Raw genomic sequence first — 25,842 nt, 5'->3', positions numbered from 1 at the left:
GGCTGGGGAGACATGGTATGGAAACTTACATGGTCACTCAAGAATTTTAAATGGTTTGGAAAGCTTTATCATTCAGGGTTCTCCTGCACCATCCTTTACAACCAGCACAATTAGTTAAAAGATTGCCCCAAGGAAGGTTTCCTATTTTATAGACAGGGAAACTGACACAGAATTAAGTATCCTGGTTAAAACTATGGGTGGTAGAAGCAAAAGCAGAAGAAAATTTATCTACTTCTCTTGGCCATGTTGCTTCTATCTTCAGGGAGAATACGCAGTACATTAGGGAGAATACGCAGTACATTATAACATAGGCAGTCTTCGCTTAACTGATTCAGAAAGGCTGTGGGGCCAGTGCTAGTTGCAGAAACATCTAAGATCAAGGCTCTACAAAGCACAAATACAGAGATGTAACAACAGTGTGTTCTGGGGAGGACTGTGAGTAGACAGGTCTGTAATAACAGTTGGCCAGGGCAGCAACAAGGGCCACAAAGATAAAACAGGAGTAGCCAGAACCTGAGCTTTATTCAGCAACGTGCGCTCCCCAGGATGCCGTCATTTTTCCTTCTGAGAAAAAGTGCAATCTAATGGGTTACCTTCTCACTTCACAGGGGACGGTGCCAGGATGCCTGGGCTTCTAGCTCTCCAAAGCACAGGCCTCCCGAAAAATCAGGGGAGCGATACTTCGATTAAAAAGCGGTCGTGAAACCATTCGAGGATCTGGGCAAAAGGTCCTCTAGGGCACCAGGTAGCGATGCGTGAGCGGGGCTGGGCTGGGCCCGACGTGGAAGGAGAGACCCTGCAACAGCCACCGCGTCCGCAGGACCCTGGCAAGAATCGGCTTTGGAGAGGGTGGAGAAGAGTGCAACCCCGAGAGGGGCCTGCTCCCTCGGGAGGGGAGAAAGCCGGCCACCGCAAGCGCGGTGCACAGATTGACGGGTGAAGACCAGGGACCGGAGAGGGGATGGGGCAGGGTGGTGGCATCCTGGAGGCGTGAGGGGGTCGCCTTGAAGACTGAGGACTAGGCCAGGACCAGGGCAGCAGGAAAGTGTGAAGGAAAGACCCCTTCCTTTGGCAGCTTCCAATTCGTTTCTGTCAAAGATGGCCAAATTCCACGCTGCCCTGCCCCCCTCCGCGCTTTCTACTGGCCCCCTAGGGTTGCTCCCCAGTGCTGCGGCTGGCGGTGGGGAGGTCCGGGTGAGTGTGCGCGCGGGAGGGAAGGTGCGGAAAAGAGGAGACCCTCCCTGGCCGCACCTCCCACCCCGCCGGCCCTCTGGGAGGTTCTTTTAGTTGAGAAAGAGGGCTCTGCCGCTTTAAGGTGGGGAGTAGGCGTCACCTCTGGCCGGGTGACGAACTGGGGCGGGGACCGTGTGGGCGTGTCCATGCAAAGCAGGAGGTGGTGCTGGCGGTGGGCGGTCCCATAGTAAAATGTTCGAGGGAGGGGCGGGGTCAAGGAGGCGAGGCTACTTGGTGGGCGGGGCGATGGGGGCGGTGCCTCTCCGGGAAGGCCGGGGAGGGGGAGGAGGAAGCAGCCGGGTTGGTACCATTGCGCGCGTTCCGGGAGGGGGACGAATGACATTCCCTTGGAGGGGGGCGGGCCTTTCCCGGCGGCGGGCCCCGCGCGGGGAGGGGCAGTCCCCATTCCCCCGCCGGGCGGGACGCCGGGGCCGGGGGAGGGGGCACCTCTCCGCTCGCGTCCGAGGCGGGGCCGGCGGTACCTTTCGTGGCGCGGTGCGGCTGGGGGAGGGCCGAGGGGAGGGGGAAGGGGCGGGACCGGGAGGGGGGAGCCGGAAAGGGGGAGGTGCCGGCGGACAATGGAGCCTATGTGTGCCTGCGGGAGTGGGACGGCGCCGCCGCCGCCGCTGCCGCCGCCGGGGGGAGACGCTGCGCCGCCGCTGCCGCTGGCCCCGGCCCCGGCCCCCCGGGGCTGAGAGCCGCCCCGGACCGAAGCCCCCTCCCCTACTCCGCTCCTCCTCTCCCTTCCCCCACTCCCGCCTCGGGGGTAAGTGGCACCTCGGGGGGGAGGGGGAGGGGAAGGACCAGAGCCGGGGGGGGGGGGGGGGGGCCCGGGGGGGGGGGGGGGGGGGGGAGGCCCGGGGGGGGGGGGGGGGGGGGCCCGGGTCCGCGTCCGCGTGTTTTGAACCGGTTTGGGGGCAGGGGTAGCCACAGCCGCGGAGAGCCGTGGAGGTGGGGGGGGAGGGGAGAAAGGGGCGGGGGTCGAGGTTGCGGATGTAGTGAGTTGAGTCTGGAGAAACCTGTGGGGGAGGAGGGGGGCGTCCTTTGCCCACCGCTCTGTGAGCGGTGGGAAGAGACCGCGGCATCTCTCGATTTTTTAGGGGTTGTGTCCCAAGCAGTGCTTGGAGAGGCTAAATGAGGAGATGGGACGGTCCCAGGGTCCTGGGATGAAGGGGCTTTGGAGGGGCGAGATGGAGAGCTAAATAAGGGAATAAGGGGCGAGTTTGGTGGGGTCTGTAAGAACCTGGCGGTGGATAGAGAGGTAAAGGGGACTTTGCAGGCCAGTGACTTGTTGAAGGGTGAGGGGAAGTGAAAGCTAAGAAGCATGTAGGAGTAGTAAAGGGCTCCAGTAGGTGAGGTGGTGATGTCTAGGTCACTGAGTCATTGTGGGGGTCGTGGACACACCATTGATTTCCAAAGTGGAACCCTGGTCTTTGACCTTTGAAAGTTGCAAAGACTATTAAGATGTCACTGGTTAGTGTTGGGTGAGCCTGGTGAAATGGAGATATCCTGAGGAAAACAACAGCAGGGTTGGTTAAGTTCAGAAGGAAGGGCCAGAGGCCTGTAATATTGTAGCTGGGGGCCTTACCTGAAGGCTCCCAAGCCTGAGGGAGGAGGCCTCAAATCTGTCCTCCAGGGGCCCTGGTCTCTGCTAGAGAGGAGGGACTTAGAGCCTAAGTTGCAGTCCAGTTGGGGACTGATAAAGTTAGTAGACAAGGCATCTCTTGGTGGAGAGACTCTAGGATGGGATGAAATTGGTGAAAAGTTAGGCTTTGGTTAAGGCAAACGTGGATAGATCCCTGGCGGTGACTTTAGTGGGAAAGTGATTTAGTGGCTGTGTAAAGAGATTCATTTGGGTCAGTGATGTGTGGTGGGTTACTAGCATTTGAAATATACAGGAATTAAGTGTTCATTCTTAGACCAGAGATTTGGACTCTTGTACACAGAGCACAAAATGATGAATTGGAAGTAGCAGGTAGAAAGGATGAATAGTAAAATAGTTGGGAGGGCAAAAGGATATGGGTGAGTAACAGTCATGTGTGGGTTAAGAACCCTTGACTCTTTGTGGAGATTCAGCAGTGTGATCGCCCTGTTGATTTTGTTGTCTTGATACTAGTGATCTGGGAAATTTTAGCACGGAATAAATGTTACTGTGAATAATGTTTTGGTCATAAGTACAAATTTAAGAAAGACATCCTTACTAACTATTGAAAAAAGACTCAAGCTATTAAAGACGGAGATGAGTTAATAAAAGGAGAAGTTAGACGATGTAAGGATGCTTTGAAGAATGAGGATTCCACTAATTGGTGGTCTGAATAAGAAGAGAAAATTTAAGGCAAAGCTGGGGCATGGGTAACATTTCATAGTTTTAGGACTGAGGATCTAATGGTATTGAACCATTATAATATTATTTTGTAATAACAGTGTTGCAAGTAAGGTGATAATAGTTCCACAAGATATGGTAGGTAGGTAAGGAGGTCATTGACTAAAAGATGAAGGAAGAATTCCACACTGTTCTCTTCTTAGGAGGCAACTTGTATGTAATGTGGCTTTTGAGCTCAGGATCCCTGACCTGGATTTTTAGATGACTAGCATAGGTGAAACAGTACTTATATACATTGGAATTTATTCTATGGGATATTTGCCCCATCGCCTTCAGAAGTGTCTGCTTTTGTGAATCAAAAGAAAATGCTCTCTGGCTTACAGGGGATAAAAAATACAGAGGTTTCACAAGTATTATAATCAACTAAATATTTGATCATGGTGACTTGGTATAGTGGTTAGAGTCCTTGAACTTGGAATCAGGAAACTGACTCTCCCATTGACTTATGGGACTTTGAACCAATTTTTCATATTTATTGTCCAGTTTTCCCGTTTATGAAGTGGTGATACCACTGCCCTGACCACTCATAACCCATCGCAGCGCTTAATAAGTGAATGCCTATCTGCAAAGTGCTTTGAACACTTCTGAGAATGAGAGATGATGTAGCCCAACTTTTTTATAACTTTTAAAAGATTATTCTCTCTCAGGAACAGAACAAATTCAGCCTTTGTAACAATTATGGCAGCATAGTTGATCAAGAAGCAAAAAGGAGTACCATATACATCTGTCTTATTCTATCGTCTGGGTTTTGGTTTTCTACTAATTTTGAAAGGTGATACCTTGTCCCCATTTAGTAGTGATGACAATTGTGGAATGTAAGAAAAGGTCCCCATGGAAGAGTAGGAAATTCACAGCACGTGCTGTGAATGCTCATCTAGGCTGATGCCCACTCTAAATTTGAGTGACCCCGGACGTGTTGCTTGGCTTCATGGCAGCTTAATTTTCTTCCAACTATGAAGTAATGTTGGTGGAATAACTTACTTGTCTGTCTGCCTTGGTGACTATGATGTTAGAATCTATAGGAACTTTATTTGTTCGAGAACAACTTTATTTTTTCTTAATCTCCCATGTCCTACATACCCCATACCCCTTTGGCCAACTAATGAAGTGTAGGACCTCTTTCAAGAATTGTGTTTTTGAAATGCGTAAAATAGAACGTATAGACTTACAAGTGACATGGAAACAGTTAGCAAAATGTTAAACAATTATAGTACAGTAATTTATATGCTTCTTTCTAACACATTAAATAATAGAGTGTAGCTGCAGATCTCACTGTACTGTGATTTTGAAGTAGGGATGGGTGTAAATATTGTGTTGGGATATCTGCAGCAAGTGTAATGCCACGGGGAAGTGTCCTGTGGTTCGTCTTGGTGACAGTCACGGGATTGCTAGAACTACCTACCACTGGTTGTTCCCTCCCTTCACAGCTGACGGCAGTGCTAACTTTTGCTAGACGTGAGTGAGTATGAATGAAGATGGAAGTTTTCCCCAGGAAGGTCACAGCTGCCACTGAGTCTCTCCACAGACCCCATGTGAGCCAGTGGGTCCCACATCAAGAACTCCTGCTCTAGACCACCTGATTTGTGAAAGTTAAATTTTTTTATGGCCACTTGCATTTTAGGCTCTGCAATATTTTTTCAGCATCTCCATCATGCTGAACATAGGGCATAAAGAAGATATGAAATAAAAGTCCATTTTGCAACCTATTAGTGACTGTTCTTGGTTGTGGAGAAAGTTAAAAACAATGATTAGCTTGAGGCTTTTGTGTCTGGTGGTTTTGCTTTTCTTATAAACAACCCTGGCTTCAATGGGATGGATTTGGGCTGCACTGCTCCATCTTCTTGCATTTTGAGTTTTAGTGGTTTTGCCTTCCTTCCCCATTTTTGACCTAATTATTTTCTCACTGCTCCTTCCAAATACTGTTTTGGCCTCAGAGCATTGAGGAATGGGTGGTTTTCTTTGCAGTCGGTGTGAATTGGGGTATGAACTTCTCTATTCTTCTCACCCCTGTAGGACTGAATGTGGGGCTAGCTGGTGTCACTCCACTTTGACCTAAAAATTCCCTTCTGTTTGGGAGGCAGAGATCATTCTCGGAAAGTTCTTCTGGGTCCCAATGTAGAAGAGAGAGCAGAGTGGACATCTCGAAAGGTAAAGAAACTGATGATGAACATACGACTTCTGTGATTCAATCTGAGTATTTTGGATTTTTGTTTATGTTTCTGTAGGGTCTCTTGTAAGGTAAAACTACATTTGTTTCCCAAGGCAAAGGTCATCAAGTTAAATGCAAGTCAAAAGTGTAAGCATAGTTACCTTCTGTTTTTCTGTGAGCAGGGACTTCCGCAATAGCTCACCTCATGGGAAAGGCAGGTGGTGGGAAGTTAAACAGGTATTTAGCATGTCTTCATTGGTTTGTGTAAATTCGAGGCAAGGGTAGCAAAACTTAAGCTCCAAGCTCATTATAATCCCTGGATCACCCAGCATTTCTTGAGTTTCTCCTGGGTGTTGGGTGCTGTGGTGATGACCCTTTCCTCAGGAGGCTCTCTGTCTACACATAACAGGGATACAGTTTTTTAAGTGTTATAATAGGATTGTGACCATAATGCTGTAAGGGCCCCAGAGGACTTTCCTAAGGACAGGTGGGAATCAAGGAGAATTTCACAAAGAAGGGACGTTTGTGCTGAAATTTTACTTTGGGTGACCATTATTCTAAATGATAGAAATTCATTTGTGAAGGCTTAACTTTTACCAAGACTCTTTAATTTGATATAAGTTACTTGCTTGCTTAAGATTTGTTAGCTTGAAGGGTAATAGAGGCATTCTGACCCTTCGAGTATGAAAACATACATTAGTATTTTGTATGGACCAAGGTTTTCTATGCATGTGCATATGCGTTGTATAGTTTTCTTTTCTCCACATGTTGGGGGAAAGATTGGTTCTTCCTACTGTGTACTTTTGCTGAGAGGAAGCTGTTAGGAATTGGCATGCCAAAAGTTAAGAATGAGCTTGGAATGGAATCTTGCGGCCTTTTAGTTCCACATTCTAAGTTTGATACTCTGCCTTTTATGGAGTAGTGGTCATAGCATAGAAATGAACTTTGTTAAACATGACATCGTTGTAATAAACTTGACTTCTTAGAGGAGGAGAGTGGGAAAGGATCATTGGAAGAATTGAAATTAGAATTGTAGAGGTGATTCTGAGCTTGGTCAGATTAATTTGTGAATTTATTTACAACTTTGTGACAACCTTATAGAGTCTCCTGTGAAAGATTCCGAAATAATTTGGCCTTAGGACAATCTGGAACTTGTTTCTTCCTTGCAATTTCAAAACTATAAAATCTGGGCAAAGGGGAAGGCTCAGGGTTATAATTCTGATTTACGAGGACTAATGTTAGAAATTGTCCTGCTTGACCAGTAGCTTGTTTTCTTGACGTATCTAGCCCCGTTCATTTTAGCGTTTTGCACACAGTAGGCACTCAGTCACGGAAATCATTTGGCCGGGTTGTTCAGCCCCATGTTCTCCCAAAAGCACGTGAAAATACCTTTCCTTGCTGAGTGCTTGCCGTGTAGAGTGAAGGTTCAGAGTAGGGAGGACCGCGACCGAGTTCACTCCGTGAATTCAGCAGCGCATCTGCAGGTTTGTCTCTTTCTCCTTCCCAGTCAGCTCCAGTTCTCTGTACGAACGAGGAATGGGCAGCAGCAAAAATGGGAGGGTTTTTTTTTTCCTACGAAATGCCCAGGAATTTAGAAGGTAGAAACATTGATTTTATTTGCCCTTAGCATTTCCCAGTCTCTGAAAATAAAATGTGCAGTTGGGGAGGAGGGAAAGTCACAGGGGCCTTGAGATGTCTACCGATTGGAGAATATACTCTTTAAAAATTGGAAGTTAATTCCCTTTACATGGGAGATGACAACTGCCTCTTAATCGAGCATTCTAGAATACATAGGAAATCTGCTCTTAAGATACGCAGTAACAAGATGTATAGTTGGTTTTTTTTTTTTAATCCATTTAGAAATTTTTCTTCTTTATCCTTCATCCAGGTGAGGGCACCTTTGAGAAAGGGGTTCCGGGACTCCTCCAACTCCTCACCTCCAGGATGAGTACTGCAGTATCGTGACCCTTGGGGTTTTGGTGAGTAGCCTGATGGATCATAGTAGCACTAGAGAGCCTGGCTGGCTTAGAAAGATGATCTTGGGGAAAAGCTTCGACTTTTGTTCGAGAGTTATTTTTTGAAATACCACATGCCAGGTGCTAGAGTAAGTGCTGGGAATACAGGGATGGACAGGTCACTCTTGGTCCCTGCCTGCCCTTTCTGAAGAAGAAATTCTGAAGCCAGGATTTCATTCCTTCAGCGAAAATATTCAAACTCAGTATGGAGGGTTGAGGTGAGGGAGAGGCCTGTCGGGAATGACACCTGTGTTTGTGGCCTGAGCAACTGGGTGCCATCTACTGCAGTGTGGAAGACAGAAGGACAAATACTTTGGGGAGGGGGGCCATCTGGAGATGAAGAATTCCTCTCCCGTCTTGTTGAGTTTGAGATATCAAGGGAGATGTCAAGATGGCATTTGTGGGTGCTGGTCCGCAGGGCAGAAGCTGAGCTGGGAATGGGAAACTGGGAGTTGTTGGCATGGAGAGAGCTTACCGAATGAGAAGAGAAGGGGCCCCAGAGTAGAGTCCCGAGGACCTCTGAGTTGCAGAGATTGAATAGAGAAGGGGCCAGCACAGGGGACAGACAGAGTGACCGGAGAGGTGGGAGGAAATCTAGGGAAGTGTGGCACCATGGAAAGCGAAAGAGGAGAGTTTCAAGAAGGAAGCAGTCAGCTGGCAGACTAAGAGATGGCATAAGATGAGGTTAGAACAGTGGCCAGTGGTGACCTTAACCAAAATAGTGGTTTCTGTGATCCGGATGGGGGTGGCAGGTGGAAGTTGGTTTAAAATGGTGAAAGGGTGAATGACAAGTAAGGAAGTGAAGACTGTGTGTCTTGTCAACTCTGGAGAAACTTGGCTCTGAAAGGGAATAATAACATGCTAGAGCTGGGCTTTGTTTTCCTGTAATTTTTTTGTTTTTTTCTCAATGCTGGAAGAGACTACCCCATGTCCAAGTGGTGACTGGAAATATGCAGGAGATGGCGGGGAAGGCCAAAGGGAGAGAGTGAGAGCTCTCAGAAAGCTGGACGGAATGGGGCCTAGACCACCTGTGGTGGGACCGACCTTTGGGGAGAAGTGGGCTGTTTTGTCTGTTTCAATAATAGGGAAGAAGGAGGGGATAGGTACTCTGAAAACAGGTTTGCAGATTTGATGGTGAGCATGTCACATCTGGCCTGGTGACTTCTCTTCTTGTCAAGTCCTGGGCAAGACCATGCACTGAGAGACGGGAGGGCGGGAAGGAAGGGGACAGTTGGAGATGAACAAAATATGACATGCCATTTGGCAGGATAAGCTAGTGAGCTGGCTAGAGAATGGTAGTCATCCTCGTAGTAGTGCACCCACATGCTGGTGTTGTACTGCTAAGCACTTTAGTCCGTGCACGGGCTCCCCTTGTTCACTGAGTCCCCATCTTGGCAGGCACCGGAGTGATGAAGAGCACAGCCAGGGTGCCTGGCCCCGCACCAGCTCTCCCACGTACTGGGGTATGGCTAACCCAGGGATGACCCACCTCGCTGGGGCAAACAGCTACGCATCTCAGAGGCTCAGTTTCCTCATCTCTCAAATAGGGAGAGTAAGAGTACCTGCCGCCTGGTGCTGTGGTCAGTGAGTTTAGTATGTCGGGATGTCTGACACCTAGTTAGGAGGAATTTTAAATAGCATCTAAGAAGAAAAGGGAGAAACATTGACTAAGTAGATCTTAAAGTTAGGAGATTTCTTTATAGTGGAGGAAAAAAATCTCTGTGTGTCTGTAATGAAGCATCTTCTGTGGAAGAGCTTTTCCAGTCCTTAAGGTAAACAGTTGAGTACCACCCTGCAAATGCAGACGCCAAAGAGCCTAATGTGAGTCTTTGGCGGATTTCTTTTGCTTGGCTAGGGCTAAGGCTAGGGTGACTTACTTCAACAACTCCTCTAGATCAGGGGTTGAAGACCCTGGATTTTGTTGCCCATCTCTCAGTGAGTCCACATGCTTGTTTCAGCCTTCTTTGCTGTCTCCACCCATAAAGTCATGGTAAGGAGGTGGCTTCACGGAAGAGCAGGGTCGGGGAGCACCGGGAGAAACCCCTCCCACAGTTCATGTGTGCTGGGGCCACGCATCCGTACAGTGCCTGTTGATCAAGCTTGAGCAACTCGCGAGAAGAGACTGTCTGTAGGAGTACTTTGAAATAAAAGTGTCATATGCTCACAGTATTATTAGAAATCATCGTTGCTACCAGCTCCTCAGAAATGCCTGGCAGATTGAGGCGATTTGATAGTTGTAGTATGTTCAGAGTTTCTTTGGAAAAAGAGTGCAACGCAAATGCCAGGTGTTTCTGTTCTGGGAGAAGCTGGGTCAGTCATGGAGGGTCCAGCCACATCTCAGTACACCATGCTCACGATTATAGACAAGCCAAAGAACTTTAAAACAAGATTCCTGTCTTCAGAGAACATAGTCTTTATAGGGAGATAAAACATACACATAGGAATATTCAGTATGACATGGGATTGAGTGCTAGAATGTGTGACGCAGACAGAGAGTACCAGAAGTTACAGAAGGGGAGTATCTAGGTGGTAACTGCTTTTCTGTTCCTGAGGTAAATGTTTTCTGATGGCTTTGTCTGTGCAAGATTCATTTGCTGCTTCTATTTTACCAGTGATTCCTGATGTTTAGTGAGAGGTTACAAAATGGCTTATGATCACGTATGTCAAACTTGACAACCACGGTCAACTTTATAGTTTAAACTGAAAAAAAAAAAAAAAAACCTGAAGGTGGTGGGGGATAAAAATACAACCTTAAATGTAATCAAAACCGAAGTGTGTTTCAGGATGTTTTCTCCTAAGGTCGACATAGAAATATTCCATAACATTTTATTCTAGTTCTTTTTCCTGACTTCTTCACTTAAAAAGAAAAAAATGACATCGGGTGCACCGAGAACTTCCATAAATCCTTTCAGTGTCTCAGGTAAAACAGCTGGGACTGTTACAAATTTCCAAATGAAGAAAGAGACATTTAACACTTGACAGCGATCCTACTCAGTGCCAAAACCTGGAATAAAACTCCCAGTCTTGGTCCAGTTCTGGAGTCTCTCAAGGGGTATGTGAGCTAGAACACCTGAGCTCCTTCTAACTCCCTTTTGATCCTTCAGTCACAAATCCTACATCTTGTCTCCTCCTCCTTCGGTCCCATACTCCAGCGGCAAGATAGCAGAAGGTGGGGAGGGAGCTGAGGGGACAGTGGTTACCAGAAAACCATGTTGGACCTGCCCTGGAAGGAGAAGGGACTGAAAGTGTATCTTTGTTTTCCCCGCACTCGTCTAGGCTTCCTTAAGGAAAGGGCTTTCTCATTTGTTCTCTGGCTAGGTTTGGGAATATTTTCTTGACCTTTATGCTTCAAATTAGCCTTGCAAATTGGCTCAGAAAATATCTTAGCTTTCAAAGATGTTCTTTTACCTTCAGCATTATGGATCATTCCCACGCTTACCCATGCCTAGGGTCCCTGTCATTAAACAGTGAGAACGCAAGAGGCATCCTTGGCATAATTTAGTAGAAAGACCGTGGACGTCAGGGGGCAGAACTGATTGTACTTGGTGTTGGCTCCACAGCTGATTTCAGAAGTACCTCCTCCAATGTCTCTCCACCCCGAGGCCCTGAGAATATAAACAGATTAATTTGTTTCGTGGTTGGAAACCGGGATGGGTTTGTTACATTGCAGCGCCATTGTTTGCCATCCGAGGTGAAAGACCAGATAGTTGCTTTGGATTTGGAGTACGCTGTGGTTTCAAGGCATTGTTTTGAGAAAAGAAAAACCCAAGTGTTTGACGGGTTTGTATTTGGAAGCTGAGAAATGTGAGGGAGAATATATGGCTGCAGATAAAATGTTTTTCTCATCTGCTCCCAAACGCCCCGGTACATGATAGTTGGTGGGAGGCTCGTGGGCTTGGCAGAAAGGCTTGTCCCTCTTGAGCTGCCCTAGCGCCAGAGCACGAGCGCCGCCGCTCCTTTGACCCCGCTGGAAGCCGAGGAGTGACCTCGCCGCTGCCTCGTCGAGTTGGCTAGCGCTTTACCTTTGATCCTGTTGTAAGGGTGTTTTATGTCTTTTGGGGGGGCCTTTTCCCATAGTGTGCCCTGGAGATGCGAGATTTTCCTTTGGCAGCAGGAGGCACACCCCCAGAGAATGCTGGAGCTGCAAGGGGAAAGGACCCACTTCCACAGCGGAGAAAAACAAAGAGGAAAAGGGCGTACAGGGGGCCAGCGCTGAGGGACGCACCCAGCCAGCAGCGGGCCGCCACCGCCCTCAGCAGCTGTGTCTGCTGCCCGAGAGGAACTCGGTGAGCCCGTCCCTGTTTGTGACTGCAAGCTCAGGATTTCAATCAATGCATTCCAGTCACCCTAAAGTGAGGAGCTCTCCGTCAGGAAACACACAGAGGTAAGGGCCGGGGCCTGCCCACCTGCCCCTTCGGGGCTGTCAGGGGTGGGCCCCCAACACTCACTGAGGGGGACAGTGTGTGGAAACGGAAGCAAATGAGACCCGAGCGGGCAAAAGAAGAGAAAACAGACAAGTGACTAGGGATAGAAGAGTCAACAGGCTGCAGTGCGGTCAGACTTTGTGTTAGAGTTTTCCAGCGTTACACTTTTGCCCATCATTCCCTGACCACGCCTCTCTACCGCCCCACCCCCCCCCCCCCCCCCCCCCGCCAAAGCACAAAGGAAGGGCCCTCAGAGTCCGCCCAGTACGGTGTCCCAACCCTGGCACGGGAGGAAACCGAGGCCTGGGAGGGCCAGAAGGCCTAGGGTCCTAGGACGTCCGCACCAGCGCCCCGGCCGCTGTGAAGCTTTTTCCTGTGCCCCACAGTCCTTAAGTTGATATTTTTTAAAGAGTGTTTTCCTCATCCCTTGGGGTACCGGTGAGTGTATGTGCCCTGGTGTGTGATACTGCTTGTTGGGAGTGATTCGTATCCGGGAGGGTTTCCCTAACCTGCCACTCACCAGCGGGTTTCCTCTCCCGCTCTCTGGGTCCTGCTCCCTGCTCGTATTTTCCAGCGGGGAAGCTAGGCTCTCGCTACAGCTGTTCCTTGTCGTCAGCCAGGGGGTGGGTAGTATTTTGATCTTAACGATGCCTGTTTGTTTACTCTGAGCTAGTCTTAGTGTGAGAGTCACTTCTCTATGTACATAGAAACCATTGTCCTTTATTGACAGAAGCCCTAGAGATGGGTCCCCATGTGACTCTAGGGTTCCCGAGACCTGGCAGGCCACTCTGCCTGAGCCTGCTCTCGGTTAGTGCCAAGATGAGAGCGGGGCTGGAGGGAGCGAGGCAGGAACTGAGGTGAAAGGTGGGGCCGGTGCTTAGTCCTCTGCGGCTCCTTGACCTACTCTAGAAACTGCTTCTCCCTGATTTGGGCTGACCAGCTATATCCGGCATCTGATCTCCCTTTATTATTTGTCTCTTTTAGTAGCCCTAAGTCAAAGCAGGAGGTGATGGTCCGTCCCCCTACAGTGATGTCCCCATCTGGAAACCCCCAGCTGGATTCCAAATTCTCCAATCAGGGTAAACAGGGGGGCTCAGCCAGCCAATCCCAGCCATCCCCCTGTGACTCCAAGAGTGGGGGCCATACCCCTAAAGCACTCCCTGGCCCAGGTGGGAGCATGGGGCTGAAGAATGGGGCTGGAAATGGTGCCAAGGGCAAGGGGAAAAGGGAGCGAAGTATTTCCGCCGACTCCTTTGATCAGAGAGATCCTGGGACTCCAAACGATGACTCTGACATTAAAGGTATGTCTATAAGATCTTTGAGACTCAGAGGGAAGTAGGTGTTCCCGAGGGAAGGCCTCTGACGTTGGTGGGTGCCGGAGAGCCTAATAGCCGCCGAGTGGGGAGAGTAGGTATCAGATTCAGGAGCTTATGTCACAGCTTATTAAGATGGAGCTGTGTCCTCTCATTTTCCTACTGACCGAAAAATAGTTTGGAACCACCCTGTGGAGGAGTTCTTGCTCTTGAGGAGGCACGTGTGTCGGGGGTTATGGCAGGACGTTCTACGGCCCTCCCCACGTTCTTAGGGATGTTTCTGGCCTCCCTGCGATTTACACTTCCGTATCCAGCTCCAGTTTGTCTCTGCCAGTGGCCCACACTGGAGCAGTTTTCCCGGCATCTCTCCTCTTCTCTGTCAGATTAACCCTCCAAGACTTGGGTTCTGTGCTCTCTGGCTTCCACTTTGCCAGAGTTATAGGCACCAGAGGAAGCGCTGGTGCTGCCGGGGGGGGGGGGGGTCGCAGCTGATTCCCGCGTGGCAGGACCGAGTGGCTACTGTGTGCTAGAAACCGGGGAGGCAGCAAAACAGAGCCAGCCGGGGAGAAGGTGGGGCCGGCGGCTGTGGCTTTCGTTGTTTTTCCTCCTAGTATAAAACCAAAAATCTTAACTATAGGCCAGAGCGTGAAGTTGCATTGCAGGAGTGGAAGTGTGACCCCCTCCCCCCCACCAATCCAAATTAGAAACGAAAACCGGGGTGGTTGCTCCCCACCGCGGCCCCCCCCCCGCCCCGGTCTGGTTTCTCCTTCCTTCCTCAGGTATCTGTGGGAGGTCTGGCAGGAGGGCCAGCACTATGGGTGCTTGGGGGCACGGTCAGCAAGGTGCAGTTGCTGTCCCCAAGAGTTTGACGGCAGCTCATTAAACAATTACGATGAAATGTGATAAATGCTGAAATCAGAGGATTTGGGGGCTCTGGGTTCAACTCACAGGGGCATCCAGTCCAAGAGATTCCAAAAAGGTTTCCAGGAAGGAGGGACGTTTGTGCTAATGTCTGAAGGGTGCGCTGTGGAGAGAGAGTACGGAGGTGGGGGGGGAAGAGTGCTTTGTAATTCATCATTTCGGGAGAAGTGGTTTGGAATTTTTATGAGGTGGAGAGGTCTCCTCTTAGCAAGGTACTTGCTCCTTGAAATTCTCAAGGCGGTTTTGTGTGGTGCTATAAGTGCTGGCAGAAGTTTTTTTCTTTCTGTGACACAAGTCTTTCCATTCTTTCAGAATGTAATTCTGCTGACCACATCAAGTCCCAGGATTCCCAGCACACGCCACACTCGATGACCCCGTCCAATGCTACGGCCCCCAGGTCTTCCACCCCCTCCCATGGCCAGACTACTGCCCCGGAGCCCACACCTGCTCAGAAGACTCCCGCCAAAGTGGTGTATGTGTTTTCTACTGAGATGGCCAATAAGTAAGTTAATGGCTGGGTCTCCCTGTTGGCGTGGCTTGTGTGTTTGGACACCGAGGTTCTTATTCCCACTGAAGGTTAATCCTTGTTTTCCCCTCACTGGTGTTATTATCACTTAAAGTTAACAGTACAGCAAGGGGTAAGAGAAAATAGAATATGAAACCCCCCTACCCTCTCTCCCCAGAGGCAGCCGCTGATGGTGCTTCTTTGGCTTTCCTTCCGGAAAGTTTTTATGCTTATAATATACATACAGATCTTTTTAAAACATGGAAGAGATTGATTACACAATATCCACTTTTCTGTAATCGAGCATTCTTTTTTAAATAACACAAGTAATACGTGTCTGTCTCAGAATAATTGGAAAATATCACTAAAGAGAAAAATATGTCTGGAATTCATAGAGGTAACTACGGTGAGTGTTTGGGTATCTGTGTTTCCAGTAGATGGATCAGCAGATTTTTTAGTGACTGACTTAAGTTATAGAAAATGTGAATTACCCTACATATCTACAGAGTGAATTTCCACAGCCTTAGATTATCATTAGGTGTTGTGAGATTTCACGCTCCCCTGTCATGGTTGGGGCTTTGACCTCGGATTCTATAAAACACCTACCACAGTGTATTGGTTTGAAGGAGAAAATCTTGGGTTTTTTTTTAATGTCTCTTTTGAGATTTGCTAATGGCTATCGTTAGATTTCACAAGTCTGGTGGTAAATGATAGACACGAATAATGAAAACCTGTGTTTCTTGATTCTTCCTCAACATTTCTGGTGGCTCTCTACACAGAACCACCCTCCCTGCCCTCTCACAAGTTCAGTCTGGGGTTAAAGTGCTTTGGAATTAACAGGGAGTGGAACAGAAGCAAGTTCTAGTGGGTGCCTCTCTTTCATCTCTGCAGAGCTGCAGAAGCTGTGTTGAAGGGCCAGGTTGAAACTATCGTCTCTTTCCACATCCAGAACATCTCCAACAGCAAGACAGAGCGAAGCACAGCCCCTCTGGTAGGCCATTTTGGAAGTGGAGTTTGGTTTAAAGGTGGGAGACGGGGAATGTCTTTGACGAGGAGACAGTCTTGATGGTACAAGCCGCGTTCCGGGCGTCTCACCTGCTCGTGGCATTGCGTGCGTTCAGGCAGATCGCACTGTCCTGGCCTTTCCTTTAGCAGGCTGGGATACTGACAGGTTACTAGGAGAGGAAGACCAAAAATAAAAAAGGACTTATATGGAGATCTTCAGTTTCTTTCATGCTGCCATCTCTGGGAAAATCTGAATTCAGACCCTGTGTACAGGGCAGGTTTTTAAGAACTAACAAATGCTCTTGAGTTGGTTGCAGAACAGAAAAGGCCTAAGTAAAGCCACAGTACTGGAGTACGTGCTGATAATACCATAATTAGAGTCTCAGTGACTTTCAAAATGATTCTTACTTCAAAGTGAGAGGACCATTGAATGCGTTTAATTGCTTAATATTTCCAAAATCATAATAAACGTTAGTCTGTCTCCTGTCTGGAACTTAAGTACCTGCCATAAACCACATTAGAAAAAGCATGCAGTGGTTGTTTGAATACATGCAACGTTCCACATGGAACCAAAAGCTGTTTCTATGACTCGCATTGTCAAGGCATCCCACCGAATGCCGTGGGGACACTAAGAGGTTCAAGACACAGTCCCTGCTTTCAGGAAACATAAAATCTAGTACTCGGTGGGATCTTCGACATGGGAAAAGTTAAATGACAATAAATAAGTCAAATGACAATTCAAGATAAAATAGACATTTTTGTGTATATCAGTGAAGTCCCTCTCCATTGACACAGCAGAGCTTGGCTTTTCTAGACTTAGAAAAAGCATTTCACATTCCTCATACATCTGTGCTATTCAAGAAGGGTAGGGGATGCATGTACATAACATTTAAAATGTATGTATATTTTAATTTATACTTAGAAGTTTTATACATATGTGTATATAACTTTTAAAATTTAAATTGTCCTGGAATGCACAGGGAATAGTACAGTGCAAACCAATATTTGATCGACTTAACGGCAGATCTTAACTATAGTTTTTACCTCTACCTTCTCTGGTACTGAAATGAGTCAGAAAAGGAGCTAAGGATGGAATTGGGAAAAATCAAAATCACCGATTGCTCCCAATCTAGAATCAAAAGGTTGGCACTAAACTGCTGTTTCTGTTCTGGTCACATGACACGAAGTCAGTGCCCATCCCGAACGAACACACAAAAGCTGGCCAGCAAACCCAAACTTAAAATGGCACCGGAAGGAAAATTAAGGTGACCTCCCCACTGCAGTGAGGGAGGGAGTCAGGGACACGGAAGACACCAAGAGCGTGCAGAGTCATGCATGTTCAGCCAGGCTTCCCCACCCCAGTCTCTGTCTGCAGACATCTGGGCCTGGGTACCTGCAAGGGAAATATTTATATACATACCCACAGAATGTGAACACTCGAAGATAGGCTTTGTGTTTATGCAACACAGACTGTTCGATGCAGATACACACATAATGCTTCGTGTACAGATTTGCACACAGGGAAACATTCCAGAGAGCATGTGCGGAGGTAAGGAAGAGCCTTAGGGTTGTGGAAATACAGACTGGATTAAGTGAGCAAGTAGGAACAAATGAAGATCAAAAAAGGGGCCGTGCGGCTCGCTGGAGGCTGGCGAAAGACCCCTGCGATGGGGTTTTTTAGGCCAGGCCCTCGTGTTCTTCCTCAGGACCCTGCCTTCAGCACCGTCAGCGGTGACAGGGTTCCGCCCCAGCACACACACGTCCCTCTTCCAGACACTAACAGCATCCGTGTCACCTACTGCAGGGGAGGGTGCTTTCACCCAGGACTTAGTGTAGCGTCAGTACTTAATAAGTAATAATGAGGCTATCCTCCAACCTATAAAAAGGGCAATCTGCTTCTGCTGCCTATTGGAAAGAACAGATCAAGAGACACCATGAGCTAGATAGCCTCAGCTTTCTCCCCAGACGCTTCCTGCCTGCGGATTCTCTTACTACAGTTAATGTACAAATTCTTATCGAATATGGAATCAGTGATCACAAACTGAAAACAGAAACCAGAGCCATCAGGCCCCCTGGAAACTCGAGGAGAGGAGTACTTTGGTAGTCACCATGCCAGGGGGCACGCTGAAGCAGAGCGGTCCTCCTGCTTCCTCTGGCTGGTGGAGTACAGAGCTGTAAGTGACAAGTACTTTCTCTTTCAGTTGAAAACATCAGGCCTCTTGATTGACAGTGAGAAGCCTACATACCCAGTTGTACTTTCGGGGAAAAGAAAAAGGTGTTAGGTACAGCCTCCCACATACCAAGAAACTAATCTCTCTTTGAATCAGAAACACACAGTAGACATGTGATATCAAACCTGTTCCTCGAAATAGATACTCAAATGTATTCGCTTTGGCAGAGTGGCTCTCCCCTGGCATGCTTATAAAGTTATTGAAACCTAATCTTCAGCAAGGGAAAGAGGATGCCATTTGACGGTAAAGTGGAAGAAAAAAATCTGAACGTCTCCATGTCGAGTGGGGTTGGCCATGGGCAGTTTCCGTGGCAAATGTCAGAGTAGATTTATGGCACTGAGACAAATCCTTTATAACCTGTCTTGCTTTTTTTTTTAATTGCCTTTCTGTACAATTTACCAATGATTTTTAAAATCTCGTTTGTCTTCAGAACACACAGATATCTGCCCTTCGGAATGATCCGAAACCCCTCCCACCACAGCCCCCGGCTCCAGCCAGCCAGGACCAGAATGCTTCCCAGAATACCAGACTGCAGCCGACCCCACCCACTCCGGCACCAGCCCCCAAGCCCGCTGCACCCCCGCGTGCCCTGGACCGGGATAGTCCTGGGGTGGAAAACAAACTGATTGCTTCCGTAGGCAGTCCTGCCAGTTCCGCTCCACTGCCCCCCGACGGTACCGGGCCGAACTCGACCCCCAATAACCGAGCAGTGACCCCTGTCTCCCAGGGGAGCAGTAGCTCTTCAGCAGATCCCAAAGCCCCTCCGCCTGCACCGGTGTCCAGCGGAGAGCCCCCCACACTGGGAGAGAACCCCGATGGACTGTCTCAAGAGCAGCTGGAGCACCGGGAGCGCTCCTTACAAACGCTCCGAGATATCCAACGTATGCTTTTCCCCGACGAGAAAGAATTCACAGGAGGACAAAGTGGGGGACCCCAGCAGAATACTGGGGTACTAGATGGACCTCAGAAAAAACCGGAAGGGCCGATACAGGCCATGATGGCTCAATCCCAAAGCCTAGGGAAGGGCCCCGGGCCCCGGACAGATGTGGGAGCTCCATTTGGCCCTCAAGGCCATAGAGATGTGCCCTTCTCTCCCGATGAAATGGTTCCACCTTCCATGAACTCCCAGCCTGGGCCCCTGGGACCCGACCACCTGGACCATATGACCCCCGAGCAGATAGCATGGCTGAAACTGCAGCAGGAGTTCTACGAGGAGAAGAGGAGGAAGCAGGAGCAAGTGGTGGTGCAGCAGTGCTCCCTCCAGGACATGATGGTCCACCAGCATGGGCCTCGGGGCGTGGTCCGAGGGCCTCCCCCTCCGTACCAGATGGCCCCCAGTGAAAGCTGGGGGCCTGGTGGGGCAGAGCCCTTTGCCGACGGGATCAACATGCCCCATTCTCTGCCCCCGAGGGGCATGGCTCCCCACCCCAACATGCCGGGGAGCCAGATGCGCCTCCCTGGATTTGCAGGAATGATCAGCTCAGAAATGGAGGGGCCGAATGTCCCCAACCCGGCATCTAGACCAGGTCTTTCTGGAGTCAGTTGGCCAGACGATGTGCCAAAAATCGCGGATGGCCGAAACTTCCCGCCTGGCCAGGGTGTCTTCAGTGGTCCTGGCCGAGGGGAACGCTTCCCAAACCCCCAGGGACTGTCCGAAGAGATGTTTCAACAGCAGCTGGCTGAGAAGCAGCTGGGTCTCCCCCCGGGGATGAGCCTGGAAGGCATCAGGCCCAGCATGGAGATGAATAGGATGATCCCAGGCTCCCAGCGACATATGGAGCCTGGGAATAATCCCATCTTTCCTCGAATACCCGTCGAGGGCCCTCTGAGTCCCTCCAGGGGTGACTTTCCGAAAGGAATGCCCCCGCAGATGGGCCCTGGTCGGGAACTTGAGTTTGGGATGGTTCCCAGTGGGATGAAGGGAGATGTCAGTCTAAACGTCAGCATGGGATCCAACCCTCAGATGATACCTCAGAAGATGAGAGAGGCTGGGGCGGGCCCTGAGGAGATGATGAAATTACGCCCAGGTGGCGCAGACGTGCTGCCTGCTCAGCAGAAGATGGTGCCCCTGCCCTTTGGGGAGCACCCCCAGCAAGAGTACGGCATGGGCCCCAGGCCATTCCTCCCCATGTCTCAGGGTCCAGGCGGCAACAGCGGCTTGCGGAATCTCAGAGAACCAGTTGGGCCCGACCAAAGGACTAACAGCCGGCTCAGTCACATGCCACCACTACCTCTCAACCCTTCCAGTAACCCCACTAGCCTCAGCGCCGCTCCTCCAGTTCAGCGTGGCCTGGGGCGGAAGCCCTTGGATATGTCTGTGGCGGGCGGCCAGGTACATTCCCCAGGCATTAACCCTCTGAAATCTCCCACGATGCGCCAGGTCCAGTCGCCGATGCTGGGCTCGCCGTCGGGGAACCTCAAGTCCCCCCAGACTCCATCGCAGCTGGCAGGCGTGCTGGCGGGCCCAGCTGCTGCTTCCATTAAGTCCCCCCCTGTCTTGGGGTCTGCCGCTGCTTCGCCTGTTCACCTCAAGTCTCCGTCACTTCCTGCCCCGTCACCCGGATGGACCTCCTCTCCAAAACCTCCCCTTCAGAGTCCCGGGATCCCTCCAAACCATAAAGCACCCCTCACCATGGCCTCCCCAGCCATGCTGGGCAGTGTAGAGTCAGGTCAGTATGCTCGCATCCTCACCATTGCACCTTGTAGCCGGAGATTGCAAAAGCCTCATTTATGTACTTTAAGGAAACTGGTGTCCTAACCTGATTATGCAGCCGGAGGAAGTGGCCTTTGCCCAAACGGACGTATTCGCCGCCAGGTGCATGGTCAGTACTTCCACGGGGTTCTGCGCAACTGTCCCATCCTGGCAGAGATACGCGACTCTTGGTGCCGAGTATGGTGGTCAGATAGGACGGTTCCAAGGAGGAGGGAAAATGGGAAGCATGTGTCATTTCACAGAGTAATTTACATCTGCACAGTGAACACATGTTGGTGAAACAAAAGGCCTTGACAGTGGGCAAATGTGGCTGCTTTAAATACTAGACCCAGCCACTTGCAGGGGCTGCCATCATGTCCACAGGCTCTGAGTATCATCCTAAGCAGAAAGGGGAGGCTGCTGAGAGACCCGAGTGGTTCTCATAAATACATGTGGACCACAGAGACAGTTACCAAAACCTTCTCCTTGGTAGACTGCTCTTCTCACAGATCAGCTGCAATTTGTCAGTATTTTCTTCCTAGGAGAAGCTCTCGCTCATGATGGTGGTTTTGTGACTGGGACCAGAGGGGGTCAGTGGAAGATGAGCACGGAGATGTAAATACTAGGTCCATGTTGTCTCGGCTTGAGAAAAACTAGACTCAGAATAAGATAGAAGGTGTATCCTGCCCAGCTAAAGCATCTCTCTCTCTCTCAGTTGGGTAGCAGTTCACAAAAGCAGTACAGTGGAACAGCCTCCTCAGCACTCTTTAGTTCCACCATCTTGGTCGTGGAAGTCAATCCGGGGCCCATGCGCAGGGTGATGCAGTTCGCACCTGGCGTCCGGTCGCTGATCTGGCTCCATGGCTTACTAAATACCCAAGTCCAGTTCTCAATTGGGAAGGGCAAGGGAGAGATCCGCCTCTTTCACATTCTTTTCAGGGAAATGGTTGTCCCTAAACCATGCTTTTCCCAAGCTTGAGGTTCTATTTCTAATGCATTCTTGGTGTGTTTGTCTTCACCTCTGCTGATCCTCTGCGGTCACCCCTCTGCACACACACGGAGCTTGACCAGAAGATTGATGGTCTGTGTCCTGGGCCTAATAACACTGTCCTGTTCATCTGTCTCATTCCTGGCCTTGCTCGTTCATAACCAGAGGCCCAATAGCTTTCGAGAGGAGTCTAATTCCCTGCCCATTTTTTTTTGCTTTCTTCTAGGTGGCCCCCCACCTCCTACAGCCAGCCAGTCTGCCTCTGTGAATATCCCTGGAAGTCTTCCCTCTAGTACACCTTACACCATGCCTCCAGAGCCGACCCTTTCCCAGAACCCGCTGTCTATTATGATGTCTCGAATGTCCAAGTTCGCAATGCCCAGTTCTACCCCTTTATACCACGATGCCATCAAGACTGTGGCCAGCTCCGATGACGACTCCCCTCCAGCTCGTTCTCCCAACTTGCCATCAATGAATAATATGCCAGGTAAGAAATCACGAAGCTAGGATACGGAGCCAGTGTTAGACAAGAGAGAGACTTCTCGCATGCTTTTTTGACGGCTGCAGACCTCAACGGATGGAAGTGGGACGAGTCGAGAAAGAGTACCGTCGGTAGAATTAAAGAGTCCTGAGTAGAGGAAGAAAATGAAAGCAATTTTGTATTCGTTTGATTCAGCATGTTTGTTAGAGAGCAGGTTCCCGTAGAGTTCTTGACATTTTCCGTACAGAGGTTCTGATGCTTCTGTGCACCCGGATGGGTTCTTTTTTTCCTTTTGAAGGGCTGGGAGTGGGGAGGGGATGCTCCTGGAGCAATCCTGAAAGCCGTTTCTTTTTAACATGCTGATCTCTAGTTCTCAAGTGTTTTTCTGGAAGGACAGCCTCCAACCACAAGCAGCCACAGGATTTCAGACAGGGAAAAGCCCCCATTTCCTAGCAAGCACCGTCCTCACCATACTCAGTGGTAATTCTATAGAGAAACCAAATACTTAAATGTCCCAGAGACTGTAGTAGAACCAGCAGGCTTTCCTTTTCTGTTAAAGTTATCGTTTCTCTAACATTTCATATACCCTAGAGTTTGAAATGCTCTCTTTTGTAAGGCAGTATGAAAAAAGATAATGCCAAATATCAGTTGGTGAAGGACTGTTTGGTTTCCTTGTTATTTCTGATTCTTGGACTTGCAGGACTGATTAACCCTCTTTCTCCAAAGAGGACCATACCTAAGTCATTCAGACAAAATCGTGTCTTCTATAGTAAATCATGTCTCCAACGAAGAAGGCTAAATTGGTTTGCATATTAATTTGTAATTTTTCACCCAGGAGACTTTCTTCCTAGTTGTTTTCTTCATACCCTTATGTCATACAGTTTAAGACTCAAATATATATCCTCTTGTAGAGCTGTTTGTTGGCTTGTATGCTCCAAAATGTATTTTAATCTTGTTGAGGGCAGGGATTTCGTGTTGTATGTTTTCCCAGCAGAGTCCCTTGCACATTTGATACATGAAGATTTTTTGTTGTTGTTGTTGTTAATTGGATTTATTAGAGTTTTTCTAAGTTGCTCTCGGTTAAGGTGATTCCTTTGATATCTTTATTTTTCTAGGAATGGGCATTAATACACAGAATCCTCGAATTTCAGGTCCAAACCCCGTGGTTCCGATGCCAACCCTCAGCCCAATGGGAATGACCCAACCACTTTCTCACTCCAATCAGATGCCCTCTCCGAGTGCCATGGGACCCAACATACCTCCTCATGGGGTCCCAATGGGGCCCGGCTTGATGTCACACAATCCTATCATGGGGCACGGGTCCCAGGAGCCTCCGATGGTACCTCAAGGACGGATGGGTTTCCCTCAGGGCTTCCCTCCAGTACAGTCTCCTCCACAGCAGGTTCCATTCCCTCACAATGGCCCCAGTGGGGGGCAGGGCAACTTCCCAGGAGGTATGGGTTTCCCAGGAGAAGGCCCCCTCGGCCGCCCCAGCACCCTGCCTCAGAGTTCAGCAGATGCAGCACTTTGCAAGCCTGGAGGCCCCGGGGGTCCTGACTCCTTCGCTGTCCTGGGGAACAGCATGCCTTCGGTGTTTACAGACCCAGATCTGCAGGAGGTCATCCGACCTGGAGCCACCGGAATCCCAGAGTTCGATCTGTCTCGCATTATTCCATCTGAGAAGCCTAGCCAGACACTGCAATATTTCCCTCGAGGCGAAGTCCCAGGCCGTAAACAGCCCCAGGGCCCTGGACCTGGGTTTTCGCACATGCAGGGGATGATGGGTGAACAAGCCCCGAGAATGGGACTAGCATTACCTGGCATGGGAGGCCCAGGGCCAGTGGGAACTCCGGACATCCCTCTTGGTACAGCCCCATCCATGCCGGGCCACAACCCAATGAGACCACCAGCCTTTCTCCAGCAAGGCATGATGGGACCTCACCATCGGATGATGTCACCAGCACAATCTACCATGCCCGGCCAGCCCACCCTGATGAGCAATCCAGCTGCTGCCGTGGGCATGATTCCTGGCAAGGATCGGGGGCCTGCTGGGCTCTACACCCACCCTGGGCCTGTGGGCTCTCCAGGCATGATGATGTCCATGCAGGGCATGATGGGACCCCAACAGAACATCATGATCCCCCCACAGATGAGGCCCCGGGGCATGGCCGCCGACGTGGGCATGGGTGGATTTAGCCAAGGACCTGGCAACCCAGGAAACATGATGTTTTAAGCTGCTAAGATTGGATGTGCCGATCCTTGTCAAGATGAGATTCCAGGTCCTGAGAGCTGCTTTGAGGGAGTTCCAGGAGTACTGTTGGTCATGCAATAGGAGAACAGAGACCCGAGGGCTGCTTTGGGGGCGGGGGGAACTCGAGAATGTATGGATTTACCTGAAAACAAATGATTCATTTAATCAACAGGTGTGTTTTTTTTAAGATTTATTTTTTAAAAATTATTTTTGTGGACTTGGGTATCCCATGATGGCACCTACTTTTGGGAATCTGTAGTTGTGCTTTGAGAATTGCCATCGGTCATGTGTTGCACCGTTCTCTGTATGTTTACGTCCTTTGGACTGGCTTCTCCCAGGATTCTTTTCTGGTTTTGATTTTTGCTTTGGGCTTTATTTTTTTGTGTACTGTACTATATTGTAAAAGGGATTTTAGCAGAGACTTTAGTCTTTGGGACAAGAGGAGAACAGGAATGCTGGGCTGTTTACTTTAGGTGGAGAATCCATCTTCAGACCTTTGGACTATTTTCTTTCAACTCCAGTGTATAGAAAAAAACCAAACTACGACCTCAGAGCAGAGTATTAATGAAAAGCACAAAAAAAGGAACTAAGTTCAGCGAGGGGTGGGGGGGAGGGGGGAGATTTTTCTTTTTAAAAATAATGAAGCTTAGGACGTTTGTTTTTCATTTCGAGTGCTCTCCGGCACTTGTCTGTCTCTCCCAGTCTGCAAACCCACCTTCACGTTTTTCTCTCCATTTCCCTCCCCTCCCCCTCCGCATCCCCTTGGTTACGTGTGTTTCCTCCCTCACCCCCGTGCCCCGCCACCGACAACCCCTGCTTTCCTCCTCTTTCCCTTTGGCAGCTGCAATACACGGTGTTATTTGGGGGAAGTAAATCTAAGGAAGCCTCGCCTTCCAGGTGGAGTGTCGTCTGGGCTCCAGCTCTGGCTCCGGGAGGGAAAGGCCACTGTGCTTGGGATGCTCCACGGTCTTCTTTTCCCTTTCTTCTCTTCCGGGACACGCCCTTCCCTGCCCACCTTGTTTTCTGTTCTCCTTTGATTAGGAATTCCCAAGTGAATTTTATCAATGTGGGAGTGGAACAGATGCTAAAAGCTACCCAGGATTTTGTTTTTGTTTTTTGATTTTGTGGTTCCTTCCCTTCCCTCCCCCTCCCATGCGTAAAACGTTCTGTGTAACCTCCATTAAATTTGGTACAAAACCACTCACCAGAGCTGTGGTGTCAGAAAAATAAAATATATTGTTTCTTACAAAA

General features: G+C 49.4%; 2 protein-coding genes across 2 annotated transcripts; both read left to right on the top strand.

Moving 5' to 3' along the window:
* Window positions 1-1,849: 1,849 nt before the first annotated feature.
* Window positions 1,850-12,070, top strand: LOC141371899 (uncharacterized). The gene is made up of 4 exons (XM_073889898.1): window positions 1,850-1,999; window positions 5,630-5,764; window positions 7,654-7,744; window positions 11,858-12,070. The coding sequence occupies exon 4, from the start codon at window positions 11,870-11,872 to the stop codon at window positions 12,068-12,070; it is 201 nt and encodes a 66-aa protein (XP_073745999.1). The 5' UTR covers window positions 1,850-1,999; window positions 5,630-5,764; window positions 7,654-7,744; window positions 11,858-11,869.
* On the top strand, window positions 12,038-25,842 carry BCL9 (BCL9 transcription coactivator). The gene is made up of 7 exons (XM_025858484.2): window positions 12,038-12,164; window positions 13,189-13,505; window positions 14,751-14,940; window positions 15,835-15,934; window positions 18,610-20,848; window positions 22,086-22,346; window positions 23,456-25,842. Exons 1-7 carry the CDS (start codon window positions 12,112-12,114, stop codon window positions 24,571-24,573), a joined length of 4,278 nt encoding a protein of 1,425 aa, XP_025714269.1. The 5' UTR covers window positions 12,038-12,111; the 3' UTR covers window positions 24,574-25,842.

The sequence above is a fragment of the Callorhinus ursinus genome, unplaced genomic scaffold (genome assembly GCF_003265705.2).
Source record: "Callorhinus ursinus isolate GAN/ISIS: 27379988/994484 unplaced genomic scaffold, GSC_fseal_2.0 scaffold121, whole genome shotgun sequence".
NCBI lineage: Eukaryota > Metazoa > Chordata > Mammalia > Carnivora > Otariidae > Callorhinus > Callorhinus ursinus.
This window is presented reverse-complemented; position numbering and strand designations above follow the sequence as displayed.